The sequence below is a fragment of the Lutzomyia longipalpis genome, chromosome 2 (assembly GCF_024334085.1).
Source record: "Lutzomyia longipalpis isolate SR_M1_2022 chromosome 2, ASM2433408v1".
NCBI lineage: Eukaryota > Metazoa > Arthropoda > Insecta > Diptera > Psychodidae > Lutzomyia > Lutzomyia longipalpis.
This window is the reverse complement of record NC_074708.1, coordinates 7938567-7957208: the sequence shown is the minus strand read 5'-3', so window position 1 is coordinate 7957208 and position 18642 is coordinate 7938567. Positions and strand designations below refer to the sequence as shown.

At 35.2% G+C, this 18642-nt stretch overlaps 3 protein-coding genes and 1 long non-coding RNA gene across 7 annotated transcripts in view; 1 reads left to right on the top strand and 3 right to left on the bottom strand.

Annotated features, from left to right (window-relative positions):
- LOC129788990 (transferrin) overlaps window positions 1–4130 on the top strand; it is a 6373-nt gene extending 2243 nt beyond the window's left edge. Inside the window, exons 2-4 of the mRNA XM_055825569.1 lie at window positions 2024–3074; window positions 3142–3667; window positions 3762–4130. Coding sequence (XP_055681544.1) covers window positions 2024–3074; window positions 3142–3667; window positions 3762–4007 — 1823 coding nt within the window. The 3' untranslated portion in view covers window positions 4008–4130. The remainder of the gene's footprint in view (window positions 1–2023; window positions 3075–3141; window positions 3668–3761) is intronic.
- Window positions 294–1462, bottom strand: LOC129789169 (uncharacterized). Its single transcript, XR_008750426.1, has 2 exons — window positions 826–1462; window positions 294–687 (listed from the first exon to the last, which is right to left on the bottom strand). It is a non-coding gene; the product is annotated as an uncharacterized LOC129789169 (long non-coding RNA).
- LOC129788976 (dachshund homolog 2) overlaps window positions 1544–18642 on the bottom strand; it is a 1190888-nt gene continuing 1173789 nt past the window's right edge. Inside the window, exon 13 of the transcript XR_008750409.1 lies at window positions 1544–1571. The gene's annotated coding sequence lies outside the window, so the exon portion shown is untranslated. The remainder of the gene's footprint in view (window positions 1572–18642) is intronic.
- LOC129789010 (cytosolic purine 5'-nucleotidase) lies at window positions 6545–16500 on the bottom strand. 4 transcript variants are annotated; one of them, XM_055825610.1, is made up of 6 exons: window positions 16207–16500; window positions 15936–16078; window positions 9814–10101; window positions 9072–9339; window positions 6942–7883; window positions 6545–6860 (listed from the first exon to the last, which is right to left on the bottom strand). In XM_055825610.1, exons 2-6 carry the CDS (start codon window positions 15995–15997, stop codon window positions 6738–6740), a joined length of 1683 nt encoding a protein of 560 aa, XP_055681585.1. In that variant the 5' UTR covers window positions 15998–16078; window positions 16207–16500; the 3' UTR covers window positions 6545–6737. The 4 variants fall into 4 exon arrangements, with proteins under 4 accessions (XP_055681585.1, XP_055681584.1, XP_055681581.1 ...); XM_055825609.1 differs by having other exon boundaries at window positions 15936–15999; window positions 16207–16467; XM_055825606.1 differs by lacking the exons at window positions 15936–16078; window positions 16207–16500 and adding an exon at window positions 14584–14844.

The following is an 18642-nucleotide window of genomic DNA, read 5'->3' as shown; positions in this document are numbered from 1 at the left end:
AATCCTGACCACAGGAGAGCGTCCCCTGAGGATAAATTTCATCCGAAAATACGTTGATGATCTCCTCCTCGCAGTGCACAAGGACGATGTATGCAGGATACTGGAGATTTTCAATGCCTTCCACACACGCATCCAATTCACCATGGAGATTGAGGAGCAGGGAACACTGGCATATCTAGACCTCAGAATCCACCGTATGGAGGGAGGACAGATGTACACTACCTGGTACTCAAAGCCATGCGCATCCCATCGAATGCTGAATTACAGTAGCGCACACTCAAAACGAACTGTCATAAATGTAGCAAGAAATTTTATTAGAAGGGTGACCTCCCTGACCACAAAACCGGGGGTAAACAATACAGGCACCATCGAGGAGATACTGAAGCTCAATGATTTCCCACGAAGGGTGATCAACCATCTCATGAGGCGGGAAACCGTGGACAGGGATGTGGAGAATGCCACTGAATCCGGCAGGAGAGGCACACAATGTCAGTACTTCCCAATCACATACATGCCGGGAACGGCAGAAAAGATGAAAAAGATAATCACATCCACCACGGGATGTGGAGTTGCCTTCTCTATGTCCGGGAAGAACAACAGATACTTCTCCCGCGTAAAAGACCCAGTACCAAAGCTCTCCAGGTCAGGTGTGGTGTACTCTATTCCATGTGCAGACTGCCCAAAACGCTACGTGGGTCAAACAAAACAATATTTAAAAATGAGAATAGCACAACATAAAAGATCATGCAGGGGACCGGAAGTGACTGGCGAACAGGATGGGCAGGAGGAGGACAATAAAACAGCACTATGGAAGCATTGGCATACCACTGGGCATATGTTCAGATTCGATGACGTGGAGATCCTGGATACCCAAAGACACTACACAAGGCGTCTGATCACAGAGATGCTCCACATACAAGAGAATCTTCCCCTGCTGGTGAATTCCAGGAGGGATGTGGAGAGGCTCAGCAGTGTCTACACAAATCTCATCGCGCTAAACAAAACATCAACAAATAGACGGAGGGGAAGACAAACTCAACGAAACACATCGATGAATGAACGTCAAATGGAAAGGGGAAATGACACAGCGGAGAATTGAATTATTCATAGTGACAGAGGCCGTTAAAAATAGTTTCTCCGCCAAACAAAGAGAATTAACACAAATTGTACAAGAAAAGTAGGAAAATTCATTTAAAACCGAGGAAAAACCACCCCCATAGAATCAAAGATCTCCCTCGCGATGTTCTATAGTAATGTAAAAGTCAGTGACGTTAGACGTGTCCAAAGAATCTGTTACGAGTAAGAATTATTGTTATATAAAATTGTTTGAATGTTAATTGTTAAATAAAGAAATTCACCCACTTCCAGCCACTGAAGAAGGCCCGGATAGGGGTTGAAAGCTTTGGGAAGTACGTCTTTCATTTGGACGAGAATCTCTACCCCTGGCGACGACCGGAAACCCAAAGAAAATAGTACTCTGCGTTGATACCACTGCTTTTCTATAAATGAGCTGAAGCCGGTGATTTTTTGTTAAGTTGCGATTAGCAGTGGTATCAACGCAGAGTACTGCTCTGAATATTTAATTTCATTGGATGAATTGGGGGACTGTGAATTAACACAAATCAGTCTATGTTAAGGAAAAAGTATAAAAATGACTAAAAAATTATAAATTCTTCAGAAGTAAAATTGGTAAACGTGGTAAATGGATCTGGTTAATGTCTTAAATAACTATCAGTGTACTTATTTACTTTCGTTGATTGAATATTGGTAGAAATTTTAAAATTAAACATAAATTTTTTGGTTAATTTGATTGGTAAGTTATTAGGTTTGGTAAATTTTGGTAAATTAGTAAAAAATATGCATATCTTTCGTAAAAAAATGGTAGAGCAAATCAAGTATAAAAATTTAAACTTTGGTAAATGTGTCAAGGACCCTAACTAATTTTTACCACATTTACCAATCAATTTTACCAACAATCTTTAATTTTTTTTAAAAATAATTTCTTAAAAATTATTTTTTTTAGACAAAATATGCGTTCCTCACAATCTCCAGAAGGCCTGTGAGGATCTAATGGGATCCAAATCCAATGAGGATGTTACAATTGAATGCGTTCCCGGAAGGGATCGAATGGAATGCCTGAATTTGGTTAATAAACGCAAAGCGGACTTTATGGCCGTTGATCCTGAAGACATGTACGTTGCGTACAAAATGAATAATCAGGACTTTGCTGTATTCTCTGAAATACGAACTCTGGAGGAGCCACAAGCTGAATTCCGTTACGAAGGAATTATGCTTGTTCGCAAAGGCTCCCCAATTGCCTCCCTGAATGATCTTCAGGGTAAGAAGTCCTGCCACACGGGCTATGGACGAACTGTTGGGTATAAAGTACCCATAACGAAGCTACGGAAGCATGGAATTTTCAAACTTGACAGTGATCCTACACTTCCGGCTGTTGAGCGGGAACTCAAAGGACTCTCGAATCTCTTCTCTCAATCTTGCCTTGTTGGCACTTATTCGCCTAATGATGAGATCAATCGATCACTGAAGAAGAAGTACCCCAATTTGTGTGCTCTCTGCGAAGATCCAGCTAAATGCGACTACCCGGATAAATATTCCGGTTATGAGGGGGCTATTCGGTGCTTGGTTGAAAATGGCGGAGATGTAGCCTTTACGAAAGTTATTTTTGTCAATAAATACTTTGGGCTTCCTGTTGGGAATAATCCTGCAGCACCGGCTACGGGAACGGCTAATCCTGATGATTATGAGTACCTCTGTGAAGATGGATCCCGTCGTCCTGTAACAGGACGTGCCTGCTCCTGGGCTCAACGTCCATGGCAGGGCTATATGGCTAATGGCGATCTACGGGGACGCTATGCAAAACTTCAGGAAGTCCTGAAGGAAGCCTATGAAGCAGGAAAGACTTATTCCAATACAGACTTAGCCAAGAGGATGCTGGTTAAGAAGGATAATGTTGTTGTGAGTAAGGATGATCCTGTTCTACCAGGAGAGCATCTAACAAGGGCACAGTATAAGGATGTTATTGCAAGGCCAGGTCCTTATGAGCATACAACTAGGTAAGAACTTCCAGGGCTTCCAGGTTTAACCGAAACAGGATTAAAAGATTTTTTTTTGTCTGTTCAGATTCTGCGTATCCGACACCATAGCTCTGAGGAAGTGCGAAGTAATGAGGAAAGCAGCCTTCTCCCGGTACATCAGGCCTCAGTTCCAATGTTTGCTGAAGTCAGTTGAGGAGTGCGCTGAAGCCGTTCAAAAGGACGAAGCTGATGTTGTTGTGTTTCGATCGGAGGAATATGAAATTGCCCGAAAGCACAATCTCGGTGCTGTTCTTTATGAATCCTCAGAAGCTAATGATGTCTTTGTAGCCGTTGTCAACAAGGACATCAAGATGGATCTGCTGAAAAAGGCTACTCTTAATTTCAACAGCAACGACCCTCGTGCTGTTAACGCAGCTCTCTTTTTCAATGAGAAGCGAGGCATTAAATCCTGCCCAGGGGATATTTCAAGCACTGACAATGGCCTGGTTAAAATTGTCAAGGCAAAGGATCTGAAGGATGACGGGGATCAGGAGCTGATCTGTCAAGACTTATCCCGAAAATCTCTGCAGGATTACAAAGATTGCAACTTTGAAGCAACCCTTCCGACTGCTGTAAGTTGTTTTCTGTTCCCTAAAGGAACTCCTAAGCTAGCCTAAGGAAGGCCTAACCTAGCCTAACATCCAAATATTTCTTTTCCTCTTCTAGGTCTTTGTTCGTAATGCTCTGGACAGCAACATTTTGGACGGAATCATTCATAGTTTCTCCGAAGCTTCTGAAGATTTTGGCAAAAATGCCCCAACTGAGGATGTTTTCGAACTCTTCGGGGAGTTTGAACCAGGCTTCAGGAATGTCATCTTCAGCGATGATGCTGTAAAGCTCGTAACATCATCCAATGCAATCTCAACATTCGATGAGACTCACTACAACAAGCTTCGTTGTATCAGCGAATAAAATCAGCTCTTATCTCAAATATAATTTTCTTTTCCTGACTTTCCAGAAAGATCATTCCCAACATAAAGACTGTTTGGCATTTAAGTTTTGTGGCAAAAATAAAGAAAATTCTGAGCTGATCAATCTCATGTTTTATTTTTATTCCTTTTTTATGATCTATTGTTGAATCTTGCGTGGCTAAGAGCGCACGTTTAATTGCGAATGTTGCGTAATAATTTGTTGTCTTGGAAATGATCTTCAAGCATTTTTTTCTAAGAATAAGATTTTGTAATGAGGAGTTGATGAGAAGAATAAAAAAATCAATCAAATTTTGCCTTTTTCTCGTTTTTTTATTCCTAATTAGGGGGTGTTTATCTGAATAAAAATCTATGTATGTTCTGAATTCCAAATCAAATGAAACATAAGTAATATATGAGGAAAATTCATCGGAAATGCAAGAAAAACGCAACTTTTCTTGGTTGGATTGAAGAAAAATTGAGATTTTTTGCCCCTTCTGCCTTTCTTGACCGCTTTTCCGACGAATTTCCCTCTCAAAAATCATCACGGTCATTAATTTAACTGTACACAATATATTCGGAATATTTGATAAAAAAAAATAAATTGGAAAAATATCTTTAATTTTAGATATAGGGGAGACCGGGGTAAAAAAAGTCATTTTCGAATTTTCAAATGCCAATTTCTCCGAAGTTATTAATCGGAAAATTCGGAAAAAATTCTGGCAGAAAGCCCTACCAACCTATAATTTTTGACAGTAATTTGGAGGTGATGCGATCAGTACTTTAGGAGTTAAAAAAGAAAATAAATTTTTGGCCCATTTCCCAAACTTTTGCGTATTGGGAAAAACGCGTTTTCCGATACTTTTCCCTTAGTAATTTTCCAATCTGATAATTTTTCTCACTACCTGGGTTAGTGCAGAAAACGTTGCCAAGGCGTATTTTTCATTAACTTTTAATGATTTTTCTGTACAATTATTTGAATCAAAACATACCCCTTGGGGTAGATCGGGTCAACCTATGTAAATCATATGGAACTTCGAAATTTTTGACATATTTTCTATCCATTTGTTACAAAATGACGTGTTTGAGAAAATCGCAAAATTCTCTGTTTTAGTGCGTATAAAAGTGAAATTCCTTGTCGCGGATTAACCCTTGGAATGCGGAGCGGGGTCGTTGAACGACCCCAGCGCTATATTTCGTGTTATACCTCCATAAATATATAAGATACCATTCCCATCTTTTGGAAATAAGTTCTTTGGTTATCTGAGGAGGTTGTGTAAAAATTTCAGCTCAATCCGACCACCACAAGAAAAGTTATTAAGGAAAATGTAGAAGAAGGGAATTCAAAAATTGGTGTAACGGTCATGCTGCGGAAAATTTTTTAGAGCATAAACAACATAAAACATAATTAGAAGCATGTAAATGTGCAAAACAATAAAGAATATTCGAGAAATATTGCCATTTATCACTTTGCGGGAAGTTAGGGGAATGTGGGGAAGAGTGAAAAAAAAATTGCAGTTTCTTGGCAAATTTCTCAAAAAGAAATTGTGAAAAATGATTGAAAAATGTTTTTCCCTAATATCTCCTTCTAAGTATTTTAGGGCGGCGAATTTGTGGTGCAGGGTGCAAGAGGACTATATAAGGAATCTATAGGCACTAACCCGACAACTCCAGGTTGTATAGTTTGGGAGAAAATTGGCCTTCTTTTTGGGGTCGTTCAACGACCCCACCTTCGCATTCTACGTAACTACCAAGGCCTCCGCATTCCAAAGGTTAAAAGGTGAGAAGTTTAGCTATCAACTACTATCAATCTCTCAGGTGGAAAATCATTGGAAATGTCGGAAAATTCGACCGACTTTATTTAGCCAACTGGTGACTATATTTACCCGCCGCGTCTAAAAAAAAGTCAGAAACGGAAGGGTTTAGGAAAAGCTCGAAAACTCATATTTCCCGTGGAGATAGAGAAAAATGGTCTGAGACAAAGTTGTAGGCAAGGAAATTTCCTATAAGAATGACCTATCGAGGAAATTTTCTTGTCCTTGGGGAATCCTGCAGATAAGGATTTATGCAAATTGACTTTTTTTTACCCCGGTCTCCCCTACAAAAAATACATTCAGCGATAAAAAATGCCAAAAAACGATAGAAAAGCTCAAAATTGAAGAAGAAAAAAAAACGTTATATTGAAAAGAATTCGAAAAATTCATCTACTAAACTGAAAATAAACCAAAAAGAACTCAACAGAAAGCTCACAAAATGTCTTTTTGTTCCTATAAACAGACCTAAAAGCTCATAAATCATCAATTTGTAGCCATATCCTTTCGATAATTCACAATTATTCCTTAATATTCGGAATAAATTATTAAATATTCGCCAGAGAAATCCCCCTTGTTCCTGAAATAATAAGAAAAAAACCTCCCATCCACCAACTAAAAAAAGAGAATAAATACAGAGAAAAAAGTTTAAAACAGAACCTTTTTTTTACTTTTAATCCTTAATTCGGAATTTTTTAATGAAGAATATATAATAAAGAAATGGAAGAAATTTCAACTAACACAAAAATTCCGTCTATTTCTCTCATTTTGTACAAAGCGTTTCAAATTTTTATTTAGTGAATTTTATATATTCTTTATTTCTCATAATTGGAGCTTTTTTTTCTTGTTTTTAAATGTGGAAGCAATTCCTATTTTTTTTTTTAAATCTTGTTAACATTCCTAAAAGTAAAATTTGGTGCTCTCTATTGCCCTTTATTGCTGTCGCTCTCCTCATCCGTGAAGTCCTCGTCGTGATTGTGAGTGACTGAACGTGGAGTTTCGGGACGAGTGTGCGGAACTGTTGCCTCATCGTTGAGTCCAGAGAGCTGTTGTTGGGGAAGAAGAAGAAGAAGAAAAGAATTTTTGAGAAGGATTTTCTTCGGAGAAAAAAAAAAGTTAGAACTTACCTTGAAGTCTGCATTGGTGTCGATCTGATTGAGAACATCCGGAGTTTCCCCGTCAAAACCGATCATCTCAATTTTAGACCTGGTTCTGGATATCATTGGCTTATCCATGATGAATCGTTGTTCGTGCGCTACAGTAGATTCGTGCGGAAGGAGCATAGCCGGTGCTCGGAACATGTAGGAGAAGGGGTAGTAGATGAGATTGAGGAAGCTGGCGGCATACAGATCGGCGTATCTGACAACTTGACTAGAGAAGAACGTCTGGCGGGATCCCGAACGGAACAGGGAGCCCATCATGCCGTACGCCAAGTCCATTTTGTGCGTCACATCGCGTATGGAGGCCCTCACTTTGGATATATCTGGCTTTTCCTTTGCACTCGAATCCATATTCTTGTACATGTCGCCCAACATGATGTCCAACTGTTGCAGTTCGGCAAACAATTGGCATTTATCCGTCCACACGTGGAGCTCCTGCACGAGTTCCGGTACAATGAGGAAGGTCCTCCAGCCGCGAATTTTCTTACTCTTGAGTATATCACCAAAGATGTGGTCACCTATGTACAGGACATCCTTCCCCTTGGCTCCCATGAGGGATGTGAAGACGTCGCATGAGCCACCGGAGTAAACGTGCTCCATCTGCAGCGGGCCCATGTGCTTGCCCACACGCAGGGCCCCAGTGCTGGTGTCCACCTGCCTCAAGATGGTGCCCTCGCCGAAGAAAAGAGGCTTCCCCGCATCAACGACAATTAAATCAAAATATGTCCGCCAGTTTCGATGGGGCTCATCCATTTTTGCGCCATGCGGAAAGTCAAAGAGGTACGTCATGATGTTGTCCGTGAACTTGAAGTCGCTGTTTGTGAGCAGAAAGATCTTCGAACCACTCTCGCGGATTCGCGAAAGTACCATCGGAAGACGAGGGTCCTTCTTCACGTAGTACTCCAAGTTCTGCAGAGGGAGGGAAAAATGGGATTAACTTTTTTTTAGAAATCATCCTTAACTTCATTTACAAAAAAAACTTTCAGTAAGACAATTTGTTAATAAAATTTATTCAAGAAAGTTCTTAAAATAATTTCTTTGGTATATTTTAATCAGAAACATTCATCTTTAAGAGATGATCTTGATGAAATATTTTTTTTAGAAATTCTCTTCAGGAAACTTTTGAAAAATGTTCTGAAATGTTCTTGATGAAGTTTTCTTTGAGTAATGTTTTCAATAGAATTTTCTAACAGAATGTTTTCTTTGGTGTATTGGATATACTTTCTAAAGATTTATTTTAATTTTTTTTTTAAATATTTTTGGATCTCATGATTTTTTAAAGATCTCCTTTTTGAAAAATTCTTTTCATTGACTTCTCTTCAAATGTTTTTCTTATTTATTCTTAAAAAATTTCTTCAAGAAATCTTTTTTATCGTGTTTCACAAAATTTTTGTAAAACGTTTACATATTTAAAAAAATTATTTAAGAATTATATTCAGAAGTATTTTTTTTCGCTAGCTTTGCATCAATAAATTTTCATAATTTTTTTCATTCGATTTTTGTGAGCTTTGCATTAAGAATTTTAATAGCTTTTCTTTGAATTCGCAAGAATTACTTAATAAGAATTTACTTAAAAGAATAATGAATAAAAAGTAAATAATAAAAAAAAATGATTCAGAGATTCTTACAAATTAGAAATTAAAAAAAAAATCCTTTACAGTGGGACCCCAGTACAACGACCGCTTGGTTATACTACTCTCGCGCATTAAAAATAATGAGTGTGAAGAGTACATCCGAGTGGTCGTTGTACTGGGGTCCCACTGTATAAGGTTTTCTTTATTTTTTTTGAGAAATTCAAAAGATTTTTTTTAATTTCTTAGATTTTTAAAATATTTGTTTTTTTTTTAAAGAAATAGGTAATAATTTTAAAAAGCTTTTTCCATGTTATATTTTTAATTTTAAGAAGATCTCGTCGCAAAACTTCTACACTCAAACTACTCTGGAGGATCCTAATGAAGATTTATTCTTCAATACATTTTTTAAGGAATCATTCTTTAAGTCCCTTCAATTTTTTTCTTTAAGACACTCTTTTCAAGAAATCCCTTTCAAGATCGTTTTTTCCCATGAAATTTTCTTCTTGAAATTTTCATCATTTACCTCAATGGTGCGTGTTTTGAGATCTCCCTGAATGTGAACCCAATCCACGGCTCCTCGAACGTCCTGGAAGATGGATTTGTAGGACATAAAGAGCTGCCCACACCGTACCCCATTCTTCTCTCGCGTGTACTCCTTTGAGTTGGTGAAGAAGTCCACGAGGCATGCCAGCAAATATGTTTCGGGCAAGTTGAAAAGCGTATTGAGCACATAGACGCGAGATTCGTCCAACTTGAGGAATTTATTTGGGTAGAAATCATAAACTTGGGAACTGAAATTGAGACAAAATCAAATTTAGTTAATTGTTTGCTCTGAATTTGATTTCTTTAAGTGTTTGAATAAATATTCATCGCATTAAGAGCTTTTTGGGAGCTTTTCAAAGCTTTTTGAGTAATTTCTTTATATATATTTTCTATCAAAGAAGAATCATATCAATCGCAGAAATTGCTCTAAAAAGCTCCCAAGATGAAGCAAGAGGAATTTTTTTTCTAAATAATTTATATCTCAAGTAGGTACTCACGTTGAGTATCTATATTAGTTGATTTATATGTGCTTTCAAAAAGTTATTTGCAGCAGCAGAAAAATAGCTCAATAAATTGTGTAAACCACGAATAAATAATCTGTGGTGTGTAGCGGAGGAGGAACAAGTTTTTCCTCCAAAAGAGATGGTTTTTTTTTTCAAAAGTTGTTTAGATTAAAAGTTTCTCTCTCTCACTGTATTACTTAAAATAATTAAGGTACTTACTGCTTGAGAAATTCAAAGCCATGTACGCAGACTAAAATATTTCCGTAGGCATCCACTTTGAGCAAATTCCCGTAGAGTGTGTCGAACCAGAGTCCTCTAATTGGAAATGATGGATCATATTCAAATTGCTGAATTTCATTTGGGTACCCCATATTGACTAAACGTTCCTTCACGAGATCAAACCCAAGCTGTTCGTACTGCGGGGATTTGTACTCCGCCAGCGTGTAGTCCATGTCGAAGCCATAGAATTTGATATTCTCCAAGTGGAGCGATCGATTTACGAATATTCTGTTGGAGAGAATGAGAAAATTCGATATTTTACCAGAGATCACTTCCTCAAGGCAAAACTTCTTGAATTGAGTGAGTTTATTGTGCAAAAAAAATCTTTATTGGCTGCTTGAGGTGGTTAAGAAAAGAGATGTGTTTGTATAAAGTGAATTGAAGCCTTTAAATAGTTTCTTTTTTTGGTTTTTAAATAAACCGGCCTCTGGAGCGGAAGTCGACTATTTGGCGGCATCGACTTGAAGCGATGTGATTCTGTGCTCCACAAATTGTATTTAAGCAGTTCAAATACAATAACAACCGAGATACCAGATAAGTCAGTCAGTGTATATAAATTGAATGAGTGGAAGATAAGAAAAAATTCACTTCGAGCCAATATATTGTATGAAAAATCTTCCGTAGAAAATTTATAATCTTTACCCTGATTATTTGTTTCCACAAAAATTCCACAATATTCTCTCGAAGTGGCTTCTGTGGGGGGCTAAATGAGTTGGTAATAACCTATTTGGATGAGATGATGAGCTGTGCCGCTCTTTGTTGGTTTTTATGTGGAAAATTTTCATCAAAATATTTTGGAGAGAATCAGAAAATGATATTAAGGAATGAAAATATTGATTAGGCAAAAGAAACATAATTTTTTCGGGTTAAAATAAGTCTTTGAGGTCAGTTGTTCTTGAACTCGACCGCACAATGTTGCGGAGGAGGGATGATCCGGGATCAAATGGGGAAGATATGAATTTTATTGGTTTTCTTTAACCCTTTTGTGGCGATCGAACTGCAGAATTTAACCCAGATTTGGAACAAAAAAAATTTAATTTAAATTATTCATTCTGTCGAAGAATAAAAATTTATTAAGGAAATTTGGCGCGAAAAGTCTTTAAATTCTTCCTGATCATTTTAGCCCCACGCGCAAGGGATTGATAAAATCACCTGCACGTGAAAATGGTTAAAGATATTTTGAAAATGACAACAAATTCAGAATTAGCACGTGTCAATTGGCCAAGAATCATCATTAATTGTTTTCTTCGGCTAAAAATAAACTATTAAGAATCAATTCTTGCTTCTAGTAAAAAATAAAAATAACTATTTGACCCCGAAGAATACATTTTGATGAAATAAAAAAAGGTCTGCAGTGAAAGGTGCCAAAATTAATGTTCGTGAAGGTCTCGAAAAACTATTCCTTAATGCTAATTACTTGGAATTGATTGAGTAATTTTGAAAAATTAAATTTTGTTCTAAATTTTATTTTATAAAAGAATATTTTCAACAAAAGCTGAATAAATTGAGAATATTTAATCAATATTCCGTCAAATCTAAAAATATTCCTTTATTTGTTTTCCCATCAATCCTTTCACCTTCTTGCCCTGTCGGATGACCCAGTAAATGTAAATTTAGTCACAATATTTACTGGTGATTCCAAATAAACCCCCCTTATCGGGCCAATAAACAAATTAATGAGAGCATTTCTCCTCCAATCTCCATCCCAGGCCCCATCGGAAGAGTCGCCCCGTCGTCGTATGATAAGCCATATATTGGGGGGAAAATGATTGTGGGGTCAATAAATCAACTCTTTGCACCCTCTCCGCATGTTATCGAAGAAGGAGGTGCTCCCATGCTCAACCCCGGAAAAAAAAATCTCACACAAATCGTGTTTAAATTTTGCGTTGAACTTCAACTACGAAGGTCACAATGCATAAATAAATCGCGCTGTGAGTTCACTTCACGTGGGCATCTCGCGCGCGGGTAAAAATAATCAACATGCGAATTCCTCATTTTCATGCCCAACACTTTCAGTGTTTCGGAAGTTATATGACTTAAAAGCCGTATAGTAGAAGCAACACGAATAGGGCAATCAAGGTATATTTTTGCCAATATTTTGACTTGTTGGGAAAATACTTCACTCACTCAGACAGTTAAAAGTATATAAAATGCTCATTTAAGTGGCTACTTAAAAGAAGCTTCATGCCCTTTTGAAAACGCTTGAAAAGCTTCCAATGTTTTCGGAAGTTATTCTTCTGTCACACATTTCAATGTCTTAATTTGCAACATGTAGGCACCACGCTTTGGCTTTACTTTAAGTCTTGAGAATGCTTTAGTAGCTTTAGCTTAAATGTAAATTCATCAAAATATGTTTTCATTAAGCTATGTAAAGAAAAAGCCACATGGAAAGCTTTCTTAATTTAATGAGATGGAAAAGAAATTCCTTTTTATTGATTTTTGTAACCTTGAGCTTTTACGAGCTTTAATTTCTCACGAGTTAAAGAAGAAAACGTCATAGGTTTCTTTGAAATCCGTATTGATTAGCCGGTGATTATGAAAGCTCATGAAAGCTCTTTTCAATGCCGAGTGAATATTGTTATGATTTTTCATTTGGCGTGGAATCGGAAAAAAATTCTATAATTTTTTTTGCAGATTTAAATAGAAGCATTTAGGAGCTTTTAAATACTGTATGTAATACAAGAAAAATATCAGAGAAATTTTCTTCTTAAAGTAATTTCTAAGCTTAACTTTTAAATAAATTCAGAATCTTAAGAAACTAAAAAAATTAAAAATCCCTGAATGTTTGCCATAAAGTTTTTTTTTTCAAAAAATGATTTAAACTGATAAAAAGTTAAAAAAAAAATTAGTTTTAGAATTAGTGAAAAAAAAACTCAGCTTTGACAAATATTTTAAACACATTTAAATATTATTTAGTTGTTTTATAAAAGTTGATCAAAATTTTATTTAAAAGATATTTTTTAATTTCTTTAAAATTTTTAAAAGAAAGTAAAATGGTCACTGGAAAGCTGGAAAATAGAGCTACCCTCATTAAATTTTTAATTCTAACCTTTTCTTTTGGATCTTTAACCATTTCTAACTGATTTTCCTTTAATTTAAAGGAATCAATTCAAAAGTAAGAGATCGAATAGCCACAAGAATATAGAAACTCGTGGAGTTAATCAAAAGTTTCAACAGATTAAATCCCATCCCTTGTTAAAGAAGGTTTAAGAAATTCTTTAAGAAAATTCGCCTAAGAAAAATAAATATGTATATGATGTTGAATAAATTTCTCAAAACTTTAATTGCATCCAATCACCTGATGGTGGTTTTAGAGTCAAAATTTTAATTGGTATAAATAGACTTTTTGGCTGTTACTCATCGTCGATTAAAAAAATGTTGACATTCGTGTTTTACGAGAGATGATTTTTTTTCAAACTTCAAAATAGCACGTAGAGAAATTTTCAAGATCGCATTTTATTTAAATAAAAATCATCGCGGTGATTTGCTCAGCACACCAAAAGCGCGCCTGGACAAATCAGCGCGGAGGGAGAAGCTCAATGTAAATTTATTAAAGCATTATGAAATATTTCATTGAAGCAGCATTTTTTGAATGATAATGAAGAGAGAAATAAAAGGAAAAAAAAGTTTGAGGAGATTTGATAAGAGACTCACTTGTCAGAGATCATTTCACAAGTGCTGTGTGAATTATTGAGAAAATCTTCACTGTATATTTCACAAAAACCATCACCACTGCTTAAATAATCAAAATGATATATTTCATCTTCCCTCATCTTGGCTACTTGCTATTACGTACTCTAATGTCTCTCTACGAAATTTTACAAAACAACAATAAACTTTCTAATTTAATTACAAAAAATATATATTTATACAGGTAACGTATCAAACACACAAAAAGTTCAATTTCTTTTTTTTTCGTGTTAAACTAATTAATTAAATTGGTTTGAAATTAAATTTTTCTTTCTTTCTTTTTTTAATAAAATGGAAAAATTAGAAGAATGTCTTTTGAGAGGAAGCACCGCATTTTATAGCCTTTATATAGCACCTTTGTCTTGTTTATGCACAAAATATAGAGTCTTTGTTGGAAATAACTTCACAGTCAAACACACATTTAATTTGGGTTTGAGGAGTATAAAGTTGAGTAAATAATAAAGTAATAATTTGCGTGGAAAATTGAAGATAAATTGCTGTCTTTGTGCCACTGTTTGCCACAAGATTAAATTTTTCTTTGAGAATTTTTTTCAAATATTTTATTCAAAAATTCTTCCTGGAGATTTAAAGAAAATTCACTTTCACTTAAAAAAATTTTTTTTGGGCGCTCTTCGGTCAAATCACAAGCCTGGTTTGAGAGGAACTGAAGGAAAATGCGTTGATTTGGAGAGGCAAAGTGGAGGAAATATTGAATGTATAATGCCTCAGAGCTATGAAGACTCTATTATTAAAAATTGTCTCTGACCGTCACTGGCACACACCATGAAAACCCAAAAATGAGACCCACAGGGGGAGGGGGGAACAGACAAATTGAAAATATATTTTTTCACACTGCGAGTGAATTTTCTTTCTTGATCAGTGCACACACAGCTCTCAACGTTGAATGGCAACCACAGAGAGCGGAGTAATGCCAATAAGTTAAATTGTTGAAAATATACCAAATGGAAGAGTTGTGGTGGGATTTAGTGATTTACTAACTCACACATAGCTCAAAAGTACCTTCTGTTGTGCTCACGCTTATATCCAATTGCCTTCGGAGATGTATCCCAACTCCGAGGACCCCTCTCAGTGGAGGGACGCCTACAATCGAGAACGGGGTAGAGAGTCTCAAATGCATCCTGAGAAAGTTCTGGCATTTTTTATCACTTAACAACGGAAAATTAAGGGAAATTCAACACACGTGGCAACTTGGGAGATTTACAATGAGAGAGCGTGTGCTTGTCCGTGAAAAGCTCAGATAGAACTAACGATTTTATGGGCATTCAATTGATTTTCTAGCAAGTCACATTATCGATCATTTAGCACATTTTCATCTTATTCTTTAGCTTGTGCCTTAGTAGCTCCACAGCTCCATTTATGGGTATTTTTTACTTGGAATTGTCTACAATTTTGGGTAATCAATGATGATTTTTTGATTTTGAACAAGGGGTTAGAAGGAGCTGAGCGCTGAACGCGTTTAGGGAAGGATAGCCTAAATAGGGAGACCGAGGATTATCCTTATTAGTTCTTATAATTTATTCAGTGAAGAAAATACCAGATATTCGAAAAATGTAAGAGTTATACTTAAGTTTTTGAGTTAGGCTTTTTATTCTTGGACATGGTGATGTAATCTATTCTGTATTTATTTTAAAATTAGAATGATAATCATAAACTTTTTTCTTTTAAAATAATTGCAAAATAAACTGCACAAAAAATATAAATAAAACAATATCAATATCAAAAAATTAACTCATTTTCTTTAACAATTTTTCTTATTAGAATTTTTGTTCTAAAAAATAAAAAAATCTCATAGTTTTCTTTAAAACAAAAAAAAAATAATTTTCACAGAAATTAAAATTTAAAAAAAATTAAAAAAAAATGTAGAAAATAAAAGAAAAGGTAATCTTTGGTAGACAATGCCGCACAACCCTTTATCTGGCTTAATGTTTTTGTAATATAGTTTTCCTCAACTCTCAACTGGGGCTCCCATTCTTGGGGAGGTTATCAGCGCTGGGGCATTGGATGTTTGCACATGCTCCCATTATGTATTGCTCCAAATGAATTTTTCCGTGGCACTTTTCCGCTTATTTATGTATTTACAAAAGCCACCAAAAGCACATACAGAGAGAGGTCTTCGTGCATCTTTCTCGCACGAAAAACATGTTTTGATTGAAAATTGCATTGAGATTTTTTTCTCACGTCGTGACGTTTCGAGGTCAAGGCTAAACTCTCTCGTGATTGCGACAAATCCGAGCATCCGCCCATGCTCGATGGGGTGCCCCACAATCGGGGTCAAATTTCAAATTTATTTTCACACAGAAATAAAGAAAAAAGGAAAATTTGATTAATTTGAATTAATTTTTCTCGCTTACCTATGAGCTGCTTTTCTATAGTATTTCTGTGTTGAAAGTGATTCATTTTTTGACGATTCCATTTCTTCCAGAAAAAAAACAGTCGAACAAAAAAAACTTCTATAAAAACAACTTTCTTGCTATGCTTGTTGCGAAAAGTCTATCTAAAAAGAACAAGATTGAAACACAAAAAAAACGTGAAAAGTAGAGTGAAAGTTTGATGGAAAAAATGTAGATTATTCTGCAAAAAAATTTTCCTCAATGGAAATTTTCTACATTTTCATGAACTAACCTCTAAAATAATGTGAAAATCTAGTATATATAGAAAATTTTCACGTCTCTAAAGAATGTTACGTTTAGGAAAAAATATATTCTCAAGTAAAACGACACACAAACAAATCAGGCAAGTTTAATAAATTAAAAGAGAAATAATGTCCTTTTAGTCTTAAACGTTGCAAGAGTTTTTTTTTTAAATATATAAATTAGAATTTTAAAAAAATATATAGCACAAGATTTGCAAAAATCAACCTCTGCGAATTATTTTCTTTTTTTTCTTCTGATTTGTCATTCTCCTGACGTACAAAACATCAATTGCAAGAAAAGCTCGATGTTTTTATGCTGCCTGTCTTTGGGCGGTGCGTTGTGCGCAAGTCCCCGCGCGATGTTGGAATAAAATAGAATATTTTGAATTTAAAATTAATGCGAAATTCAGTTAGATCCGGTGCTTTCCAATGCACCGCAACAATGCGGCCGGTTAAATAAAAATGAAGCAATAATCGCAGAAAAATTGTCAATGAATTGAATAAAGAAGTCATTTAATGCATAATAGCACGTGCTTCCTTACCTGTAACAATAATCATTTAATTGAACATTCAAATCACATTTATTCAATTTATTCCATAGAATTATACTTTCACCCACTTCGTGACAATTTTCCAAAATACTTTCTTCGTCTCTCTATCCATTTTCAGCATCAATTTGAACAAATTTGAATGTGTAGGAAATAATAATAAATAAATTAATCACTATTGATTCATTGCTCTATCAGAAATAACCAATCACCTGGCACAAAAGACATGAGCAAACTAAATAACTTTTAATTGCTCGTGCATAATGAAGATATTTTGCAGACTAAATCAATTACTGACTGCAATTAAGTAATCAAATTTTCATGTCAAGAATACAGCGGAAAATAAGGAAATTACGGTGCATTATGTGAATAGAAAAGCTCTCTTCTGTATTGAGCTTTCTTGTGGATTGTGCAATAAAGAGAAAACTTTTCTAAGGAATTTTTCCAGGAAAACACATTGGAAGGATTTTAATACAAAGCTCAATTTAAGGGACACCTAAAGGATTAAGCTATTTCAGCATTATCTTTTTAAATTAGAATATCTTTTAACCCAGATTTTCCCATGTTTTCATTGAAAATTATTAAAATAATTCATTTTAATCATAATTTTCCTAAAGGAGATTTCTTAATTTTCTGTCATTATTTAGAAAGAAAATTTTGAGTAAAAGCTTCCTGTTTTCATTTCCAAAATTTTCCTACAAAGGTTCTTCCGAGAATGCTCTCAATAAGTCACTTTGATGGGAAAAATTCCATGTAAACAAGAAATCTCATATTTCAACCTCAAATACATAGGATTAGAGGCGAGATGAAGAGCTTTATGTGTTTTCTATCGAAATTTGAGCTTTTACAAATTTTTCAACAACATTTCCATATGAAGTCAATTTCAAAGGAAAATACGCCCCAATTTAATCCGGATTAATGGGGGAGTATACGGCGAAGGATTCTAAGCTTATAATATCCAAATGGATGGAACTACTAACAATATCATCTCGTCATCCTACACGTCAGCTTCATTCAATGGCTTTGGATGCCTATTCGTGTGCAAAAATAAAAGACCACAATTGGTATTCAATTCGCAACTTCCTAACAATGAACTCTCAAGAGAGATTCTTCTTCTTAAGAGTTGAGCATTTATCATTGGTTGGAGAGTGAATTGAAATAAATGATTAGGGAACGTGAAGGAAAACTCATATTGTTTATTATTGAAGGAAAAAGGGAAAAAGGTGATTGAGATTGAGGCTCATTCCAACTTTCTTCTAAACTGATTTGTTAATTTATCTTGAAGTTTCGGAGATTCTTGACTTCTTTTTCGGGTCTGTAAAAGTATTTTAGGCGATTTTCTTTAATTTTTTAATCATAAATTAAGCTGCAAATATATAAAAAAGAAAATTCCGAGATTTCTTCATCTTTAAAAGGAAAATTCTTAGTTTTCCCAGTACTTTTCCATCTCACTAAAGTCTTCAACAATGCCCTGCAACAATTAAAAATAAGAAAGAAAACTGATCATGTTCCAAGAACAAGACTTTTCCTCTCAATTACCTACATTTTATATATAAAGAAAAATCCTCAAGCAGGATTCTTTACAAGATTTCTGCTACAATGTTTAACCTAAAGTTATGTAAAGAAATAAAGAAAAAACTACGCACATAGAAAGTAATTAGGGACTTTGGGATACCTCGAAGAAGTTGCATTACCTCTTTTAATTACATAATGCTGCGTAATGCTTTCAAAACAAACTTTTAAAAAGCCATAAATTCACAAAGATGAATCCTTATGAAAAAATATGAATTTATAAGCATATCTATTGAATATCTCAAGCATAAAAAACCGTGGATGCTGTGTATATATTGTCTTGGGGTTTTCCCCTGGCACGCACCA

Bases quoted from the DNA above. Each gene is read 5' to 3' on its own strand.
- LOC129789010 (XM_055825606.1), bottom strand. From the start codon at position 14,720: ATGCCAGAACTTTCTCAGGATGCATTTGAGACTCTCTACCCCGTTCTC. The intron at 10,102-14,583 runs GTACTTTTGAGC...TCTCTCCAACAG, and splicing joins AAGCGTGAGCACAACAGAAG to AATATTCGTAAATCGATCGC. The intron at 9,340-9,813 runs GTAAGTACCTTA...TCTCAATTTCAG, and splicing joins GGCTTTGAATTTCTCAAGCA to TTCCCAAGTTTATGATTTCT.